The sequence below is a fragment of the Lupinus angustifolius genome, chromosome LG10, assembly GCF_001865875.1.
Source record: "Lupinus angustifolius cultivar Tanjil chromosome LG10, LupAngTanjil_v1.0, whole genome shotgun sequence".
Lineage (NCBI taxonomy): Eukaryota > Viridiplantae > Streptophyta > Magnoliopsida > Fabales > Fabaceae > Lupinus > Lupinus angustifolius.
Window position 1 is genome coordinate 3,298,408 of NC_032018.1, and position 20,924 is coordinate 3,319,331.

General features: G+C 32.9%; 3 protein-coding genes across 3 annotated transcripts; all 3 read right to left on the reverse strand.

Moving 5' to 3' along the window:
• On the reverse strand, positions 1,154-5,140 carry LOC109358113 (cyclin-dependent kinase D-3-like). Its single transcript, XM_019602189.1, has 7 exons — positions 4,707-5,140; positions 4,278-4,576; positions 4,085-4,193; positions 3,321-3,446; positions 2,633-2,868; positions 2,237-2,551; positions 1,154-1,564 (listed from the first exon to the last, which is right to left on the reverse strand). Exons 1-7 carry the CDS (start codon positions 4,809-4,811, stop codon positions 1,507-1,509), a joined length of 1,248 nt encoding a protein of 415 aa, XP_019457734.1. The 5' UTR covers positions 4,812-5,140; the 3' UTR covers positions 1,154-1,506.
• LOC109358116 (guanine nucleotide-binding protein subunit beta-like protein) lies at positions 9,307-11,819 on the reverse strand. The gene is made up of 3 exons (XM_019602194.1): positions 11,254-11,819; positions 10,015-10,369; positions 9,307-9,617 (listed from the first exon to the last, which is right to left on the reverse strand). The coding sequence occupies exons 1-3, from the start codon at positions 11,772-11,774 to the stop codon at positions 9,513-9,515; spliced, it is 981 nt and encodes a 326-aa protein (XP_019457739.1). The 5' UTR covers positions 11,775-11,819; the 3' UTR covers positions 9,307-9,512.
• Positions 14,441-20,788, reverse strand: LOC109357925 (transcription factor IIIB 90 kDa subunit-like). Its single transcript, XM_019601980.1, has 18 exons — positions 20,710-20,788; positions 20,218-20,300; positions 20,018-20,094; positions 19,535-19,591; positions 19,181-19,293; positions 18,762-18,841; positions 18,123-18,209; positions 17,755-17,835; positions 17,515-17,676; positions 17,310-17,426; positions 17,010-17,082; positions 16,815-16,924; positions 16,420-16,500; positions 16,204-16,245; positions 15,667-15,744; positions 15,035-15,114; positions 14,805-14,808; positions 14,441-14,668 (listed from the first exon to the last, which is right to left on the reverse strand). The coding sequence occupies exons 2-18, from the start codon at positions 20,287-20,289 to the stop codon at positions 14,441-14,443; spliced, it is 1,542 nt and encodes a 513-aa protein (XP_019457525.1). The 5' UTR covers positions 20,290-20,300; positions 20,710-20,788.

Consider the following 20,924-nt stretch of genomic DNA (forward strand, 5'->3'; position numbering starts at 1 on the left):
AAAGCTGCATATTTAGCTGTTAAAGTCAGCTTATTCATAGCATTCATAATGGCAATTTTAGAATTTGTGTTCCTTATGTTGGTAAGGAACATTTGGGGTCGCGCTTTTACGGATCTACATGAAGTGGTCACTTATGTGACTTCCATGATGCCAATTCTCGCGAGCTCTGCCTTCCTCGACTCAATTCAAACAGCATTCCAAGGTATTGAATAAAATCAATCAAACGGGACTTGATTCTTTCTTCAAGTCATGTACCATAGGAACTTGTGTTTATATTCCTATGTGAACTTGACCTTTGCTTATTCTTGGGTTGTGAAAAGGTATTGCAAGAGGATGTGGTTGGCAAAAGCTTGGTGCGTTTGTCAATCTAGGATCATATTATCTGCTCGGCATTCCTGTTGCGGTTGTGTTAGCTTTTGTCCTCCATATGAAAGGGGAGGTAAGATTTAACCAGTTTGATATAAAAAATAATGTCACCATTTTTTCACACAAGCTTATACCAATTAATAATGTACAAATTTGTGGTTGTCAACCACTAACCTTAAGGTTTTATGTCATCCATTGGTGTAAAAAGTGATGTAAACATACCGGATTTCTTCGTTATCATGCTGTTGCCCCATGCTTCATAGGAAACTTGTTCAACTGGAGCTAATGTTTTGTAAATGATTTTGATCTTGATGAACACAGGGGCTCTTTATAGGGATTGTATTAGCACTTATGGTGCAAGTGGTAATGTTTCTTCTTGTCACTATACGCACTGATTGGGAGAAAGAAGTAAGTCATATTCTTATCTTCAACTCAGTTTTGTTGTCAACTTTGGATTTTAACAGGGATATCTTTATTGTTCAGGCAAAAAGGGCAGCAATAAGAGTGCATGACAGTGATCAAATTGTTACTCTTTCATAGGAGAAGATCCTTCATTAACAGAAATCAGCATCAATGTCCTTATGGCAGAACCATCACCATTATTTTAGTATACAGTAGCAGTACATAATTGGTGCTGGAATTCTCTTACAAAATAAATTAATGTTTTTGGCTAAGTATTGTTTTTTTCTTAAGAGTATATGACTAATGCATGTTTAGACAGTTGGTACAAGAGATTGTCCAATAAACTTGCTCTATGGTTCATTTGATGTATACTTAGGTACATAAGTGAGTCATTGAACATGTACACTTTAAGTGTACAATAAAGCTCCCATATTTAATTAAAAATTAGAGTTTAAATTCAGTTTCCACAAATCCTCACTCAAGGCCTTCAGTGGACTTATACAAGTTTTCTTGAATGCAAATAACAAAAACTTTATGGTTACTATTTTTTATATTAATTATTTTGGATATCTAAACTAATCTTCTGTCAGAGCTACTTCTTCCTTTATGCATCTACACATCCATAGTAGCTTCATAAAGAGATGACAGAGATAAGGAATGGCATACAGTCAAAGCAGATTCAGATCATTTCTTCAAAGGCATAAGAACCCTTGGACTGATGCACTGGTCATAGAATATTCATTCTGGCTGCAGGAACTCTAGATCTAATTTTCTTTTTAAATGTGTTTTGTCAGCACTGCAGAACAAAAAGGAACTAAGTTAGATAACATTATTTACATTTTGAAAGGAAGATAAGACAAACATCTGGCACATTCTTGCATTATTCAACTATATCAAAAAGATGAAAGTTTATAAGGCATAGTAAATTCCATCATAGAAATAAGCATATTAAACAGCTAAAACTATTTCCATCTCACTTTGAAATCCTAGTTATGATTAAACATGGTTTCAGAACTTTGGTGTGAATTGCCACATATGCAGTACAGCATAGAACTATAGTACACCGTCTAATAGTGCTGTTGCTATCATAGAGCTCCACCATCTAAACAGCGATATGTTCCATTTGCCCAGCATGCTTTCACAAAACTAGTCATGAACATAACTCAGAATATATATATATAAAGCATACAAACTACACAGTGAAGATTCAATGGTCAAGATTTACTCCTCTCATTTCATAATAAACACTTTTCTCTCACCCAATATGGCCCCTATATATATATGTAAAGGAATGCTTATTTACTTCCAACCTCAATCACATCAGTAAAAGGTTTAGGGTTCATTATGCAAGCTGAAGTACTGATGAACTACCATATTGTCTACATTTTAATGTTTGACTAAGTTGAAATTACAAACTATTAGGCTTTTGGCCACTTCGAAATGATTGGATGATCAAATATTGTTTTACCTGTTAATTGTAGGTCTATTTGGAGGTTTTAATCCAAAGACAGAAAAATCTAGTGACATTGGTGCTGGATCAGTCTTGCCTGTATTGTCACCAGCTTTCTGTCTAGAACTACTAACATTGTCGTCAGTCTTATTTCTTTGCAAAGAATTGCCTTCAAACCCATCACGCCCTGGCATCACTCTCCGAGACTTTCTCGGAGGTGAAATGACAGTAGGACCCTCATGTGAATCAAAATCTGAAGCCTTAGGTTCTGTCTTGGGGGTAGGTCTTGGAAGCTTATCTGGATCTGTGGGCAGAGGTACAGAAGTAAAGTACCTAAAGTAATAGAGGAGAGACTAAATTAGGGAGAAAAGGAGAGAGTAATTATTTTCTCAATAGAATGTTTAGGACACATGCCTGTGCTCTAACGCCTGCTGAGCTGAAATTCTAACTTTTGGATCATATGTAAACATCTTTGACAATAAATCTAGAGCATCATCACTTGCCATTGGAAACAAAGAGCGCAAAGGAGGGGCGGGAACATATTGGTATTCAACATAATCAGGAAGGTATACCATATCAGGCCATTGAGAAGGTGATGGAGTTCCAAGAGCTGCGAAAATCTTTCCTAATTGATCAATATCACTTGAACCCTAACAAATGTTTAATATAAAGTCAGGAAAATACCTAAAAGAATGATGCCCAAACACACAAACGGGTGAATTAAATCAACCAAGGCAATAGATGACATATACACTCTTGGAAATTATAAAAGAAGAACAGTTACATTAAAAAAACAGAACAAGAAGAAGATGGAAGTCAAAACTCATAGTCAATAATGTCTATAAAACAGATAAACAACAGCATCTGAGTTAATCCCTTCTCATTAAAACAGCTTTGAAGGGTTCATTCAGAATGCCAATTGAACTAGATGGTTTAAGTGAAATGGTTTATCTCTTCTTCTTCTAAACAAAGTTGAATGCTCAAAATGGCCTAAAATGGTCAACTGTTAAGATAAAATCTATCTACTCCAGAAAATCAACCAGTTATGATTTACCATAAACAATCCATAAATAACTTAGTCACTGTGACAATCTTGGTTTACCTGCAGAAAGGGTCGGCGAAGAAGCAGTTCAGCAAATATACAAGCTGCAGCCCAAACATCAACCCCTGAACCATACTGCTTGGTACCAAATAATAGCTCAGGTGCTCTGTACCATCGAGCAAATACCTATTCAAGTACAAGTGTTAACTGTGTACATCCATCAACATAAAATGCAGAAGGAAAACATAAGGACGAAACACGTTATGTTCAATAATATGCAAAAACTGACATCTGGAAGAAACAACAAACTAATACAATTAAATTGAATGGAAGACAAGACTCCAGAAGAAACATTTTTATGCCATTGAAGTTGGAGAGTAAGCGGCTACTGGTTCAACAGAATGTACTCCACTCTTCAGAGAACCATAATCTTAGAACACAGGCATAAAACTAGTATACTTCTACTTAAATGCTTGGGTGTCGACTCTCCAGAATATTGTTTTCCTCTCCTGTTTTGATTTGGGCAAAAAACCAGAGAATAATGAAGATTTCAAGGTAAAATCCACTGACTATAATAAATCTAAGGTGGACCCTTTCAGTTTTGCCAATTCCAAACATCTATACTTTAGGAAAATTTTCTAGTTTTATAGCAAAAGAATCTGACAAAAGTAGGATGATTAACATAATGGTTTGAGTTTAAATTCACAGTTTACTAAGAATGCGGAGCTTGATTAAAAGAAATGAATTCATTTTCAAATTCCTCTAAGTGGTAACTCCCACATACTCAAAGGGATTCTCATGCTATTCTACATAAAGAAGCAAACCTGATGAGTGAACCTGCGGTCTGGACTTCCAAATATCCGCGCTAAACCAAAATCTGCTAGTTTCAGCTGTCCATTAGATCCTATCAACAAGTTATTTGGCTTCATATCCCTGAAAATACACAACCAAACCTTTGAACTTGGCACTAAAAGCAAGTAACAGTTTTGAAATTACCAAATCAGCAACATGGTCTACCTATGCAAAACCCATTTCTTGTGGCAAAACATAAGACCATTTAGTGTCATTTGAATGTAAGATTTGATATCGCCTGGCGAAAGAAAAATATTTCGGTCTCGAATGACAGATTCGAGATCCGTTTCCATGAATTCAAACACAAGATGCAAATTTTCCTTATGTGGGAAGGAATCTATCAACTCAATTATATGTGGATATTGAAGCTCTTTAAGGAGTTTAATTTCTCTGAGAGCTGTGAAATTCACCCCTTCTTTATGCTTGCCAAGCCGAATTTTCTTAATTGCAACCGTCTGTCCTGTCTGTTCATGCAATGAAAACATCATTATAAGAAACACCAGAAAATAATAGTACTACTATACAATCATCTTAACCACTGAAAAATGAAAATTCACATAAATTTTTATTTTTTTATATAAAAAATAACAGTACCTGAGTATCAATGGCTTTATAAACGACCCCATAGGTACCTTCACCAAGGACCTCACGCTTCAAATACCTGTCTGCTACTTTCTTCGATAGATCGAGTTCTGCCATTTTATCCCAAAAAATTGATGTAAAAAGTAAAAAAAAATATCAATTATAAATCACCCAAGGTCCAAAATTGATAATTTACAATTAGGATCGTCCGGGAATGGTTAGGGTTAGAAATGGTAAAATTGGTAAAAATTCAAATGAAATTAAGATTCAGGTGATCGTGGAGATGGTTAGTGTTTGGATTGGGTTTGAAGAGAACCCATAAATCCAATGAGAATTTGTATGTTGTTGTTGATGATGATGGTGAAATGTGAAGCCTCAAAAAGCAGAGATGGTAGCGTAAGACAGAGACAGTGATAAAGGTATAGAGGGAATGAGAGAAGAGGCTGCAACGGCTATAAGCTATTTCATATTTATCTATGATTATTTATTAACAAAATATACTATATGAGTTTTTTATATTAGTAGGGTAATTTGTTATTATTCGTGGATTAATTATTATTGATTTTTATAATTTCTTTTGGGTGGTAGAGGGTGCAAAATACTCAAAGCAAAAAATTATAGAACTGCCAGAAAAAATAACACTCAAATAATCTTTATTAATGAAAGGAATGAAAGAAGAATGAGGATGCAAAAGTATGATGACCAATACAACTATAATGATTAAAATTGTTGGTTATTTCAAGTGTTAATGAAAAAGGCTTATATAAAATAGATAGGCTAAAAATATATAAATAGATGAACTCATAGATCTAATACATTAAGGTTTTGGATGTCAAATTTATTTATATGTCTTTTCGCTTATCTAAAAATGGTATAGCCTTCTAAATAAAGACCTCCCAAATCCCAACACAAATTAGTGAAATAATATGCAAATTTTGTTGGCTTCTATGCAATAGAGCTTTAATAATCTCAAGATCTAATGCAAGCCCTTGATAAGAAGGGCATTACCTTGGAATCTATTGCAAGGGTCAATCTTTAGAGTCAAAAAGAGTGAACTACTTATTTGTGGAGTCTTACAATATTAAGAAAAAACAAGCAAGTTTCTAAGTAACTCAAATCAACCTTTAAATACGAGTTATTTAGTTGAAGATATTCACTCCATGGAGAAGAGTTGTAACATGAGTTCCAAAGTTCAGACTGTATATGATAATGTAGCGCATTATGCTTTCATAAGCATTCACACATATTGGACAAACGTTAAACGAAGAGAAATAATCATGACAAAACTGATTCTTACTAAAGATTAGTGAATCAAACTTGTCATAAGTGGTTTAATAGTTAGGGTTAAAAGTTCAAGGAATGAAGTGAAATAAGTTGTAAGTTCGAATTTCACTTACAACAAAATATTAATATACTATCATTTGTCAATAAGAAAAGATTAATGAATCATACATAAGAGCCTTTTTGAACATTATCATACACCTTGAGGCATTTAACCTCCAAATCACATAAATAATGTAAGCATCACAATGGAAAGGCTGGTGTATATATATATTTTTCTCTAAAAAGAAATAAAATGAAGAAATATATGATACAAAATAAGTAGTAAATATTGAGTATAATTTGAAAAGAAAATATAAATGTACATTGAATTTATAAAGCATATAAAAATTTAGAATAACACGAATATGTTAAAATATGGTGAAATAGAGAGTAATACAATAATTTATTTAATTATTTTTCTTATATATTTGGGGAGAGGCTTTTCTGTTTCTTCTACGGTTCTACCAGACATTACGTGTAACGGTGCAAGTAACGGTATTTTGTATTTTGTGCTGTTGTTAAGAACAGAAACGATTCTTTACCCAAATATTTTATTATTTTCATAAGAAATAATAAATTATGGCTGGTATTTATGCTGAATGCCTCAATGAGATTAAAAGGGAAAACGAAACTGAGGTGTGGTGATGAAAATTCCACGTTTTCATTTCCAAGGCTTTATTTAAGTAACTGAATGTGACTACCCACTTCACTGCTTAGGTTTAATCTGTAGGGTTTTCAACTTTTCATACTCTTCAAGAGTTCTTTTACTTATTTGAACTGTGTTTTGGTTGTTTGTTCCTGGTAATGTTTAACACTTTCTCTATATTATGAGAAAATGAGGATGGGTTTCATTGTGTTCATGGTTTCTCTACTATTCTTCTTTCTTTTGAGATGGTATTGATATTTGAGATTTGTGTGAATATATAGAATGAATTAGTTGCAGCAAGTTTTAGTTTAGGGTTGGATTATTCTATCTCTGAAAAGGGTTTGTGGAGTGGAGCTCTTTGAAGTCCAAATGAGGAAATTGCTTGGTTGATAAAGCTGCTAAGTTATGGATCCCATAGTTCTACCCATTTCATGTGTTTGAGGTAGTTCTGCGGCTTGCATATCTTGGGAGCTTCATTACCTATAAGTCTTATCTTTCTTTGGATTGAAGGGAGCTCTACACCTTCCTCTCTTTTTTTTTATCTTCTTAAATCATTATTTATTTACAGTTTCTTCATTTAATTTGTTTTTTGATCTTATATATAATATATTTGCATGGTCTAGTTCGTTTGGCTATTGTTATGGAATGTTAATTTATATTAAATGTAATACTTGACCATTTCAGAAGATCACTATTTGGGGTGTCGAGTTTTCACTCACATATTACATCACTATCTTGTTCTTCCGGTTCATTAATCTCTCATTTGGAAAAGTTAAATATTCCGAATAATTATTTCCCACCTACTTAATTTCCTTCTTCTAATCTTTAGTTGTTTGTTTATGGTGTTACTAACAGGTGGATAATGATTATGGATATAAGTGGAGTTCATAGGGAAAGACGAGTTGGAGATATATTTGTTGTGATCTTTTGATTGAGCCCCACGAAGAATGGCAAAGCCCTTATGGCTTAAAGAAAAAATATGTTATGAACTTATGATGATAAAGATAAAGGTAATGATGTAAAGAAGTTAAGAAGTTGATGGTAGACTTGTTTCTGATTTAGAAAATGTATTTGATTTTTAGGTCCGTAAGTGAAATTGACGGTTTCATCTTATATCGATCTTTTTATATATTGATTATTAATTTCATTCTTTCAGAATAATTTTAGGTCTCCTACACCTACACTATCAGATAGATTATAGAAATAATTAAAATCTAAAAAAGTGTCAAACTACTTAAATAATCAAATTTTAAAAGTTATACACCTAACGTGTGCTTCACTCATTATATAGTGAAGTTACTACTTATTTCTAAATAAACTAATCTTTCAGTTGGTTGAGAAATGTAATTGTAGAATTATTTAAATTATCAAACTGCCCACTATCTTTTTATATTGATTATGAATCTCACAATTGAAAGTGGATTTATAGAGCTTTTAATTCATAAAAATAAGTTATAAGACTCTCTCATTTTTTTAAATATCTTTTATCTTTTTATATTTTGTGAAATTATTAATTACATTATAATCTATAAGAGTAATTCCTAAAATTTATCTCCTAGAGAATGACATATCACTTTGTAACACTAAAGGGACAGGTGATCATCCCTATAAGTCCAAACAATATAGAATGGTTTCTGTAACAGAAAAAGGATATTGATAACAATGAGAACTCTTACCAATGTATAATTCTAATTGGAAATAAAGGTGATAACATAGTTCTCATTCTTATAGTTATAATGGTTCAAGCATTGAAATTTTCCTCATCTAGTTTTAGATACGACAATCTCGTAGTGTCATCAATTTACAAGTCTAACGTCAAACATAATCAAAGGTGGCATAGATAAGTTTTACATGCAACAATTTAGAGTATGGATGTTAGAGAAAGAAGTTACATTAATTTTAATTCAAGGACAAAAATGAAATTTTAAGTACAAATTAAAGAATATATATCATTACATTTTTGTTTTTTTACTCTCTTTTCATAGCACTTCCCTGGAATGATGTCATTATGATATATTATAAATCATGTTCATGTTCATTAACAGAGCATTAATTTTGAATTTTTTTTTACTATTTATTCTATGATTTTTCTTAGTTTCTCTTCTTCGAATTGGACAATTTCATTTGATCTACTCTTTTTATGATGTTTCATCATTCATTTCTAAAACTTTATTGTCTAGTGTATTAACTCATTGAATTGAATGCAACATTCTCATCTATATTACATAAAATTTATTCTTTATTAACATTTTATCACCAACATCTCATAAAATTGCAAGTTTAATAGTCACGCCATAAAAGCTTTCCTTAGGTTTGAATGAAACATTTTTATCACAAATGACACCGCTACTTATAGTTTGCATCAACATCAATTTCCCCACCATTTATATGATTAACCCACAATACCTAAATTTAGAAACTTATTATATGATCATCAACCCTTATAAAGATAAGGGTAAGATTTGTTGGCCTTTCACTAAACTTAAACTCCATATGCTTCAACTTCAACTTAAAAGGACTCTGTACTTCTAAATTTGTCTCTATATTTCTAATTTCCCATTTAGTCCCTCTATCAAATTTCGCACCAAGACAATATCAATCACAAAAAGTACTAGATTGAGAACAATAACAAAAAAGGATAACTGAAAGCAACCATATAATGATTAATAATCAAAACAAATACTTGTACTTGAAATAAATTAAAGGCCCCAAAGCCATTATCATCCAACATGACAAAAATGAACCCAAAAAATATTCAACAAACAAACTAGAGAATATCCTCGACCGTTATACAAGTAAAAAGTAACTATTTTGTCTCAAATTACAACAGACAATAGCGTCTTCATTTCTTAGAAGCTTCGCCCGATTCCCCAAACTCTGATCACACCATCGGTGTAACCACTGAACAAGGTGCTTCCATCAGCGCTCCAGTTCAAACTTGTGGCGTAGATAACCTATACAGCAATCACAAAGAGACAATAAATTAGCAAATGAATCAGAAACACCATATTTGTGATTTTGTGTGTGTGGGTGGGGGGCACAAATCAGCAACTTCATGCTATGACTAGGTTTTGAACATCATAGTACCACAATTTGGTAAAGACTACCATATCCATAAGTTAGTTTATAAAATGAGAAGGCAAAAAGAACAAATATGGCATGTACACTGCCACTGTAGAACCACCAAAAACAGTTTGTTCAATAAAATACAACTGAACATACCATTTATCCACATGATTACAAAAAAACTCAAATTGGTAAGAACATACAAATAAAATTCCTAACCCACTAACCATTCAATATTGATTAGCAATTACCAGCTATATAAAGAGGTCATGGAAAACAATTTACCTTCTTCTTGTTGGACACTCCACCGGTGGTGACATCAGCTGCAGACTTGAGATCAACCTTAAGATCCTCCACAATGCTCTTGCTCTCCAAATCCCATATCTTAATACCCTGCTCTGTAGCAGCACACAGCCAGTACCTATTAGGACTGAAGCACAAAGAATGAATAATAGAACCTGCCTCAAGCGAATACAGCTTCTTCCCTTCTGCCAAATCCCACAGCAAAATAACCCCATCTTTCCCGCCACTTGCACAAAGTGAACCATCAGGTGAAACCGCCACTGTGTTCACATACCCACTGTGCCCAGCAAGGGTGTTCTTCAGCTTGCAATTTGTCAAGTTCCAAACTTTCACAGTCCTATTGAGACAAATGCACATTAAAGAGAAGAGAAGTGGAAAAAATGGAAACCAACTTATAATGATAAATGATGGAAATGGAAAATGTGCATGATGTGAAAACGATATGGCTTCTGTAGAACAAAGCTGTCTCACCAAACTAATCATAACCATGAGCTAAAGAAATTGCATATAAATTCGGATTTTATAATAGATATTGTGTAAACAGTCAATATTAACTCTTGAGAAAAAATGCACCAAAATTTTACTTCCAGAACAATAAAAAACTCAACGATGAGTCATTACTCCTTGTAAATCTCAAATGGTAGTCAAAAAATTGTGCCTAAAGGAGACAAGTAATATCCCTAAATTTAATATGAAAATGATTATTTAAATTTACATGTGAGATTCTAGGCTATGTTTGAATATTTACTAATGTGAGATAGAATGGATTGAAGAAAAAAAATAGGGTTTTGGATGGAACGAAATAGAGTCAATTCCATCACACCTTGTTCCATTATATCTGGTTTGAAGAACTACAATACAGAAACATTATACTTTGTTCAATTATATCTGGTTTTGGATGGAATGAAATAGAGTCAATTACATTTACATCAATCAAAACATAGTCTTAAGAACTACTATCAATACATGGGACATATAGAAATTAATGTATTCACTCATTACAGTTTAAAACACTAAAGTATTAAAAATATCAATAACTAATTTAATTGTAGGCTTAAATAAATTCTAATCTATGTTCACTCGTTTCACATAACAAAAAAGTGCATTACAGGACAAAATAGGACTGAAAACAAAAATGACAATGGGTATGATTCATATCAAAATAATAAAATATAAACATTACATAAGTACCTTACAAGAAATATATGAAATCAAATTTACCTGTCCCAAGAGGCAGAAACAATGGTTGGTTGGAGGTTATTAGGGCTGAACCTCACAGCTGAAACCCAATCACTATGTCCTTCACCACCATCAGAGATAGTATACTTACACTCTCCAAGAGTGTTCCACAGCTTAATCGTACGGTCACGAGACGCCGACACGATCTGACGGTTATCAACCGAGAAAGCAACAGATAGCACATCCTTAGTGTGTCCAACGAATCGCCGTGATGAGGATCCGGCGGCGAGATCCCAGAGGCGGAGCTCTCCGTCCCAAGAGCCGGAGAGCGCAAACTGGCCATCGGAGGAGAGGACGACGTCCTGGACGAAGTGAGAGTGGCCGGTGAGACGGCGGCGGGGGACGCCGTAGGTGCGGTCCTCCTTGGTGAGGTGCCATACGATGATGGATTTGTCGCGGGAGGAGGAGACAATCATGTCGGAGTTGTCGATCGGGGTTGCGATAGCGGTTACTTCGTCGGTGTGGGCACGCAAGGTGCCGCGGAGAACGAGTCCCTCTGCCATTTTTTCTCTTCCTAGGGTTTCGAAAAGCAGCAGCAGCGGAAGGGTGAAAGTAAGGGTTTATATAGCTAGGGTGTCAATATGAGATAATGATCACAATCCGGTTTTGGGTTTTTCAGGAGAAAAAACCCGGTTGATAACCAAAACCCGGTTTAGGATTTTTTTTTTCCAAGAGAAAAAAACGTAACGAGATAATGAACTGTTTTTATGAACGAAAACAACCGGATTGAGATGAACCATGTAGATGTATTTGCCTACGGATGGGAAAATGGTTGGGCAAGTGTTGTTTTTTGCTTATTCTAACCCAATGCTTCCTACAATCAAACAGAATTTATCCCAAAATATTTTTGTTTTCATATAATAAGTTAATTAAATTCCATTAAATAACATAAAAATATATATTTTGTTTTTATGATTTTTTTTATAAATACGTAACAACTTTTAAAATGAATTAGGACACAATAAAACATAAAAAGTAGAACCTATAACCTCAATTCAACATATTTGATTTAAGGAAGGTGTCCTTGAAACCTCAATCCCAAACCCACACATATTGTGTTTGGGGAACCCATGGGAAACTCGCCCTCACATTTTTTTAGAAATTGAAAAATTAAAATTGAAAAAAAATTGTATGGTTATTAAAAACAATCTTGTATTTAATAAGTTAAGTGGGATATATAAGATAGGGCTCTTGTGAATTAGGCAGCTTATCAACTTTATAACTAAGGCTGACAATAAACCGAACTAATTTGGTATTTATTCGAAATTCGATAAATTGGGTTCATAAACCAAATGAGTCAAATTTGAACTGGAAATTGAGCTCGTTAAATAAATGAGTCAAACTTAAGTTTGATACAATTCGACTCGTTTGTTTCATGAACTAGTTCGATATATATATATATATATATAAATTAATTTTTTATTTTTATTATAATTCATGCATTATTTTTTTATATTTATTATAATTATATATATAAACAATGTTACATTTATATATAAAACCTTTTGCATTATTTTTTAAAGGGAAAACTCTATAAAAGTATCCTAAACTTTATACATTTTGCATATAGGCACCATAAACTATTTTTTTCTTCCTAATTAACCCTTAAACTTTAACTATTAGTGAAATTGCTTTCTACATAAATATATTGTTAAATTAAAAACAATTCACAACATGCCCTCATTTTCCAGCTCATTGTTAGGATTTCAAACAAGCATATTCACTTAAACTTTCTTTTCTCCTCCACTGTTTTTCGACCAAGCCTACCCTTTGATGTGTGGATGAAAAAATTCACAACCTGACTTTTCAGAGGTATTAAACTTACTAACTTAGCCATATAGATTGATTTAATTATAATAAATTACTAGAAAATTTAAAATGACTCAATGAGAAGTTCACATAACAAGACAAATCACCTGCACAAACACAAAGTTTGCAATCTCGTCATCTGCAGATACATCATTGGCTAAAAAAAATTGTTGCACCTAAAATTTATTTAAAACCATAAATATCTATTTGAAATTGTTCAAAAAAAGTAGTAATAAATCAAAAAGACAATTACATCTTTCAAATAACTATCCACAACATCATCAACAATGGATGCATCAACAATAAGATCAGAAAATTCTCTTATTGTTATGACAACTACCCCATTCTTTTTAAAGAAGTTCCTTAAGCCAACAACTACTTACTCAAACATTCCTTATTAATACCACAATAGACAAGTTATGCTTATAAGTATTAATAATCATTTTTTAATTCTGTAATTTACTTATATTCATCTTCTTAATCAATTATATATTTTGATGGTTGTTTACTTTGGATATCAACATTGAGTAACATACATTGTTGCGAGTCTCATATCGAAACAATTTCCTTGTTATTTATGAGTAATTTAATAATGTACTTATACATGGACTAACTTCACAAACTAATATAGTTTAAGGGTTAATTAGGAAGAAAAAATAATTCATAGTGCCTACTTGCAAAAGACATAAATTTTATGGGGCTTTATGCACTTTTCCCTCTTTTAAAATGAATTAGTTATTTGAGTTGGCCAAATGAACCAACTCAAACTGAATCGAACAGTTCACGAACTTAAACCGAGCTTAACTCGAGCTAAAAAAAATAACTCATATCGAACTCGAGTCTAGTTTTGAGCTGAACCGAGCTAAGCTCTAGTTCGACTAGTTTGAAGCGTATTCAATTATTTTATTAGCTGGTTGTATCAAATAAAGTCTTCTAGGTTCTGATCATATAACCCTTATTATACCAATTTAATTTTTTTCACATAGTTGATCAACTATTTATACATATATCTCAATTTCAATAGAATTTATTAGCCTCTATTGGAAAGTGAACTTATGTACATTTAAAGGGACAGCAAAAACAATTCAACATCTGAATAAACATAAAAAATTAGCTCAATACTTGGGTGTCTGTTGTAGTTTATAGTGTATAGAAAAAGAACTGAATGCCAAGGAATAAATGAGCAATGCAAAACATAAACTAACAAAATATAGGTGAAGTAGATGGAAAGCCTACATATATAATAAAAATGTAGCTGATGAATAAATGGACTCAACAATTCTGGCAGGAGTTGAAACTGATCAGCAGTTCTAGACTGCTATATGGCCTCAATCTAAATTTTGGTGTCCTGTTGTATGATTCAACCATCATAGTTTGAATAATCATCATCATATTCATAGTCATATTTCTGGTCTGCATTTTCATCGTACAAAGAATTTTCATATTCACCATCCACATTATCATCCTCAATCTCATCCATTGATCCCAATTCGTCATCTTTTATATTGTCCTCTACCTTTGACTCGATCTTATCATGATCATCAGAAGGCAGATCAAATCGCACTTTCTTTTTATTGTCGCAAGCTCCCTATTAATAATATGTTAATCTTCAAAGAAAACTTTCAAAAACACAATTATAATTTCAGTAATGTATATATTACTAATTACTTTTTACACGTAACAACCAAGTAGAGATACAACTACTAATTATACAATAGGAATACCAAACTATAAAGAAAACAAAGATTGGGATATCAAGGGCAGATAGATAAAGCAAATAATGACTATCTTATAGATCTATCATCTATGATTTAACTATCTTATGATTTGCAATGTACATACAAATAATGACTTAAATGCAAATGACATAAGATGGAATTGAAGACAATGACATTTCACCTATATCAATTATCAACTAAACATGTTTGTGGAACACTATGAGGAGAGAAATAACAAGCAAAAACTGTAAAAGGAGAGAATTACTAGTTCATATAATTTGTCCAAGTTACTGTAGTTGATTTTGGAGCTGATCCTCTGCAAACAAATACAAGTAAAAAATATCATTAGCACTGATATGCAAACATTTTTTTAGAAGACCCTAGGAAGCCAAATTAACACAACTCATATTTATTGTTGTGCTGACCAATACAACAGTAAGGACAAGATAAAATAGACTTAAATATGTTTTTTAAGTGTCAATAAAATAGGGTTCTTTTAGTTTTGGACCTTTAGTTTCCTATAAAAAAGAGTTTAGTGTTGCATCCTTCTAACTTTGAATTATCTATTTTCATCCTAGATTTTAAGTGGGTACTCTTGAGTGCTGACATTGTTGTTAATAGGAACTAATAACAATTTTTTGTTACTCCTACCTTTCTTCTTATTCCCTATCTTTGAAACCTGAAGTTTCAGAAATGACTTTAAAAAGTTGACGAAAAAAGAAACCCCAAATTTTATTAATAATTACACAAAGGAGAAAAGGATATAGCATCATAAAAAAATATAAATGTGTTGAAACAAAGGAGAAGGCATCATAATTATTTTAATGAACAAGATATCAGAATATGCATGTGTACTTTTAATAAATACCTTTTTCTCAAACATTTGGCGAGTGGCCTCTGCAGCAGATTGAAAGGGACCTGAGTTTTTTGCCTCTTGAGGTCGTCTCTGTTTCATTTCATACAAAATATTGAAAAAATTAAGCCTTGTTGGAGTTCATGCAGCATAATTGCACACATATCATAAATCATGTTCATTGAGAAATTTGCATATGTGTGCATGACGCTAGACATTGTCGGTCCTCAGCCCGGAGAAAATGTGAAGGTTGTATTAGGCAGTTGACAACTAACATAAAACTTTGTTGAATCTCTATAATATAGATCAAGAATAGGATTATCTTTTAAAAATATATTTATCGGTTGCCACAATGAAAATCCACCTCTTGACCAATTGAGCATACATTATTAACTTACTAACATCAATTATTTAATCAAAGTTCTATGTCCCATTGTTCATGGTTTTAACTAAGCAATTATTAGGCTAATATGGTCAGAAGAACAAATGAATCCCACAAATCACAACCAACATACACAAAGAACATCATCAGAAAATTGATTCAAAAGTTACCTTTCTGGTTTTTGCTCCAATGGCTACCCTGTCAGCTTGTTCCTGTAAAATAGAATAGAGATTGAGCGAAATGCAGTACATAATAATCTTCCACATAAGCCAAACTATGAAATAGAAAACAAGAGGCAAATACAATACAAGTATAAGCAACAAGCACCCACTTCAGAGTTTAGATAATGATAGAGAATGTGGATAAGCTAAAGAGAAAGTGAGAACCTTAAGATACTCTGAAAACTCATTTTCCCATAAAATCTTCTTCTGTTGCTTTGCTTCCTCATCAGCAATGTAACCATCAACCTAGTCAGCATACACCAATTTTAGCAACAAGGCACTGTGAAACATACTTAGACACCAAATACCCCATGCATAATCATTTTCCTACATAGACTTATAACCCTTTGTTCCACATACTATTTTGAAAAGATTTGATATTTCACACACGGACATTAATTTACAAACAAGATTATGACTTCCTCTACCAATTGTTAATTGTTTACATAAAAATCGGCCCTTATAGAGATCGCGGCAAGAAAAGGAAAATTAGTCAATCACAAACAACACTATCATGAATAAGAGAAGCCAATGGATGAAGCATGGAACTTGTTAATTACCTCCTGATCATCAATATCCGAGAAAGTTTCTGATTCATTGGTATTCATATCTTCATCTTCATGTGACTCATCATGTTGATCATATTTAGTGGACACATTTACAGTAGCCCCTGAAAGCATTTTATGTAAATTTGGATTCAAAAACTGTAAGCAGAAAAATCACAGTAATGGTGAGAAAGAAGTAAAAGCACCCACCAATACTTTCGGACTCAGAGGTATGTAAATTTTCTATTCTGCTCTCATCTGCACCATTTGATGCTTTCACCAACTAACCAAAAAAACAAGCAATAAATACATAAGATTTTTAAATTGAAATATTTCCAAGGCACCTAGTACTCACATTATCACTGGAATGTTCAGTTACAACTAGAATACCTACAGTCTAAAGATCTTATAAGTGCTTTAAAAGGCATGAATATGATGTTCTGGTTTGAAATATGACATCAGTGTTAGGTAAATGTATGCTGCCATTCTACCTAGTCAAAGTGTACTTACATCATCTGATTTATCGGCGCTCTCCTCGGAATGCGATTTTTCCGTTCGCTCCCTTTCAGCGCGCTGGAACGCAGGAGGATCCAAACCACCACCAAGTCCACCAGAGAGTTTATCAAACTGCAACAATCAATAGAACAATAAATGATAAGAATCTGCAGTAGTTAATAAAAGCCTTAAAAATCAGCATCAGGAAGATATTACTCACATCCCTGTAACATGTTTCACATAATCCAAGCGCAAAATAGGGAACATCACTATCCTTGTGTTCACATAGTAGATCCTTTGATGTACCATTGTTCAATTGACCATCAGGTATTTTAATTGGATTTTTTTCCTCCTCTTTTGCCATCTCATTTAACTCCTCAATCTGTAACCATAACATATTGACCAACTTTGCATTTACTTCTAAAATCAAATGAAGGCATAACAGGGAATAGGAACATACTGTCAATTTAGCAGAATCTGTATTCTCAAACTCTACTAAGCGCTTAGTCAATGTCGATTCACAGACATGGACAATCCTAAGCTGCATCGAAAATTAGCAAATTAAACGAAACATTAAGATAAGAAGAAAATTAGTAAGGCACAACTAATAACTAGAGGACTAACATCCTTAAAATTCTGAACCACCTGAAGAAAAAATTCACGAAAATCTCACAAGACTTAGATGGACTAAAAGCGCAACTAAGTCATACAGTTATGAGTTATGACATTGAATTAATAACTAAAGGACTACCATATTTTCATATTAGGAACCTTTGGGTGACATATAATAAAATTAGCAACAATCCAGAGAATGAAACTCTAACTTACAATATCTGTCTTAGAGAACTTAAAACCATGTGCAAGAGCAGCTATGTATATTGCTGCACCACATAATCCGTTAGGCTTCCTCCCTGTCTGTTTTTTAAAACAATAGCAATATCATCATAGTAATAATAACCAGTGTTGTGAAACCCGAGCCGGACGTCAAACCGGCAGAGGTCCCGTATTAGGTTTAACCGGTTTAAACGGTTAAACCGTCCGGTCTGACCGGGTGATTTCGTACATAATTAATAATTTTTATTTATAAATATATAGTTATATATAAATGTAAAACTTTATATAATTAATAATTATGTATAATTATATGAAATAATACCTCTTTATCTTTTTTTGGACCGTACTAAAACAAAATATTAGAACATTGTCCCATTTTTTTTTTAAGTGAGCCGTCCGGTTTACTTCCCGGGTTAATCCAGTTTAACCGGGTTTAACATAGTCGGACCGGATTTTTTCCGGTTCAAAGCGGTCCAACTCTCATTCGGTTAAGACGGCAAACCAGAGCCGTTTTCAAGTCCGGTCAACGGTCAGACCGGTCGGACCGTCCGGTCCGGTTTCAACAACACTTATAATAACAATATTTCTAACCAAAAAAGGAACTAAGAAAAATGCAGATCAACATCAAGTTACCTGCATCCAATCACGTTTCATGCTGGCAATAATATTCAGTGCAGTTTCGGACACACGCACATTCCTTTCCTTTAACAAATCTAAATGTAAACCAATGTGATTATGTTTCCTTGCTCAAGAAAATAATTGAGACAGAAATGTTTATATAGAAGTACTTTAAACAAAACTATACAAAATGTATCTTATGTATTTCTTAAGTGTGAGAAAACACTCTATTACTATTGGTACTGTTAGCCCTTGTTTATGAGTAGTATGACACATTTTTCCAAAGATTTTATTTTTAGATTTTCCATCACTTTCTCTCCTTTTCTCAATTGAACCTCTTCTATGAACATCAATGCACTGAGACTATACTATACTATAGACCACATATTTCACAGGTCCAATTAGAAAATGTTGAGCATGGGAAAGATACTTACTATTGGTATATTTATAAATAAACAGACTGGGATCAACAGATTTTTGAACAATTGGGTGTTCTGAGAGACTTAATACTCTACAAAGCTGCAAAAAAACTGCACCTAGCACATAACTGCACAAAAGTAAAAGACAGGAACGGAGGACATTCAGAAACACAATATTTGACGAGGGTGAATATATGTAGCCTTAGCCTTATTCTCGCAAGCGGAGAGACTATTTCCAAGATTTAAGCATATGATCTTCAGTTAACGTGGCAACAACTTTATTGTCTCGCTAAGGCTCACCATCCAAAATATAAATAAAAACAAAGGGGAAACATATAAGCAGTAATAACAAAAGAAAAGCATACTCACACATTTGTCCTTAACCAATTTGAAAAATCAATAAGAAGGTACGGCTTATCATTAGCCCTGCAGGAAGAAACATAGTTAATTTTAGCATAAAAATGAATGCAACTAATTTATACGTGGATCCAAGGCATTAATAATATGATCATGGAAGGAAAAAAGCATTCCATTAAACTCATGTAAGCACTACAGATTGTCATTTACTACTCACTAACCATTAACAACAATCATTGAGAAAGTCCTAGATGCTTCCACTATAACATTGCAAACTCAAACAACATAAGCCATATAATTCTGTCTGATGTTATTCTGCATCATTAAAGATGCCAAAACAATATTCATTGAATACTTGGCAAAAGGGTAAGAATAGACTTAAAAATGAAGAAACAATATTCATCAGCAAAAGGAATACAGTATCAATAATTAATATCATCAAAGTATTAATAAAAATATCATAATGAGAGACCCAAGAGCATAAAAATATCATACCGAAAAGCAATATAGAGACAAGCAGCTTGAACTTGTTCTGATTTACGTCCCCTTGTGAACTTTCGCTCAAGTGCTATCTTCATCACACATGAGGCATACACAATGATTATGTAAATAAAATCAAAAGATCCATCTTCACATGAATGATTGAATAAAAGAAACCAAGTCTAACAACAATGAAATTCAAAATAGTAACATACTCTATAGAAGGCCAAAGCTTGTCTGGGCATATTATAATCTTCCACTCCAAGGTTACAGCTTAAATAATTCATTTCATCATAAGCTGCAATTGCAGAGAAAATTGGCAAGGAAGAATATAAGTCATGAAATATGAACTATATTAAATTTAAAGATGGTTATTAATTATTATATTATCAGCATGTATAAGCACTAGAAAGATGATTATACAAGCTTATCTTTTAGACATGTTTCTCTATAATTCCAATCACTGCCCACACTATCAAAAAGTAGTTTACTTTCCTTGTCTCAACATAAATGTTGAACATCAGAATATTGCAGCACGAATTGAAAGATTTCAATACTATCATAATAACATGTTAAATAGTTATTGTGTACGTAAATTTTAGGTGAAAAGTCACTAGTTATGCATAACAAATGATACAACTATCTAAGTTTAACTTCATTTATAGTATAAATAAAGTGACTATTGTTGCATAACAAATAATATATACCTCTATCTAAAGTCCTTTGACGTGAAGCAGAGAACTCGCTTTGAACTGTTTTTACATAATGGCCTGATAATTGGCTCTGTATTACGAAGCAAACAAACAATAAAACTATTAGAGGAAGTTTCATCCACAGTGCAAAAGTATGAAGTTCAAAATTTTTTGCTCTGCAGATTATTTAGTATTCATGCCATCCAGGCCATGATGACATGCTTTTCTGA

Bases quoted from the DNA above. Each gene is read 5' to 3' on its own strand.
- LOC109358113 (XM_019602189.1), bottom strand. From the start codon at position 4,811: ATGGCAGAACTCGATCTATCGAAGAAAGTAGCAGACAGGTATTTGAAG. The intron at 4,577-4,706 runs GTACTGTTATTT...TTGCATGAACAG, and splicing joins ATAAAGCCATTGATACTCAG to ACAGGACAGACGGTTGCAAT. The intron at 4,194-4,277 runs GTAGACCATGTT...GTGTATTTTCAG, and splicing joins AAGAAATGGGTTTTGCATAG to GGATATGAAGCCAAATAACT.
- LOC109358116 (XM_019602194.1), bottom strand. From the start codon at position 11,774: ATGGCAGAGGGACTCGTTCTCCGCGGCACCTTGCGTGCCCACACCGAC. The intron at 10,370-11,253 runs GTAAATTTGATT...TTGTCTCAATAG, and splicing joins GTTTCTGCCTCTTGGGACAG to GACTGTGAAAGTTTGGAACT. The intron at 9,618-10,014 runs GTAAATTGTTTT...ATTGCTGTATAG, and splicing joins GAGTGTCCAACAAGAAGAAG to GTTATCTACGCCACAAGTTT.
- LOC109357925 (XM_019601980.1), bottom strand. From the start codon at position 20,289: ATGAATTATTTAAGCTGTAACCTTGGAGTGGAAGATTATAATATGCCC. The intron at 19,294-19,534 runs GTGAGTATGCTT...ACTTTTGTGCAG, and splicing joins AATTGGTTAAGGACAAATGT to TTATGTGCTAGGTGCAGTTT. The intron at 15,745-16,203 runs GTAACTTTTGAA...GAAATGAAACAG, and splicing joins TTGGAGCAAAAACCAGAAAG to AGACGACCTCAAGAGGCAAA.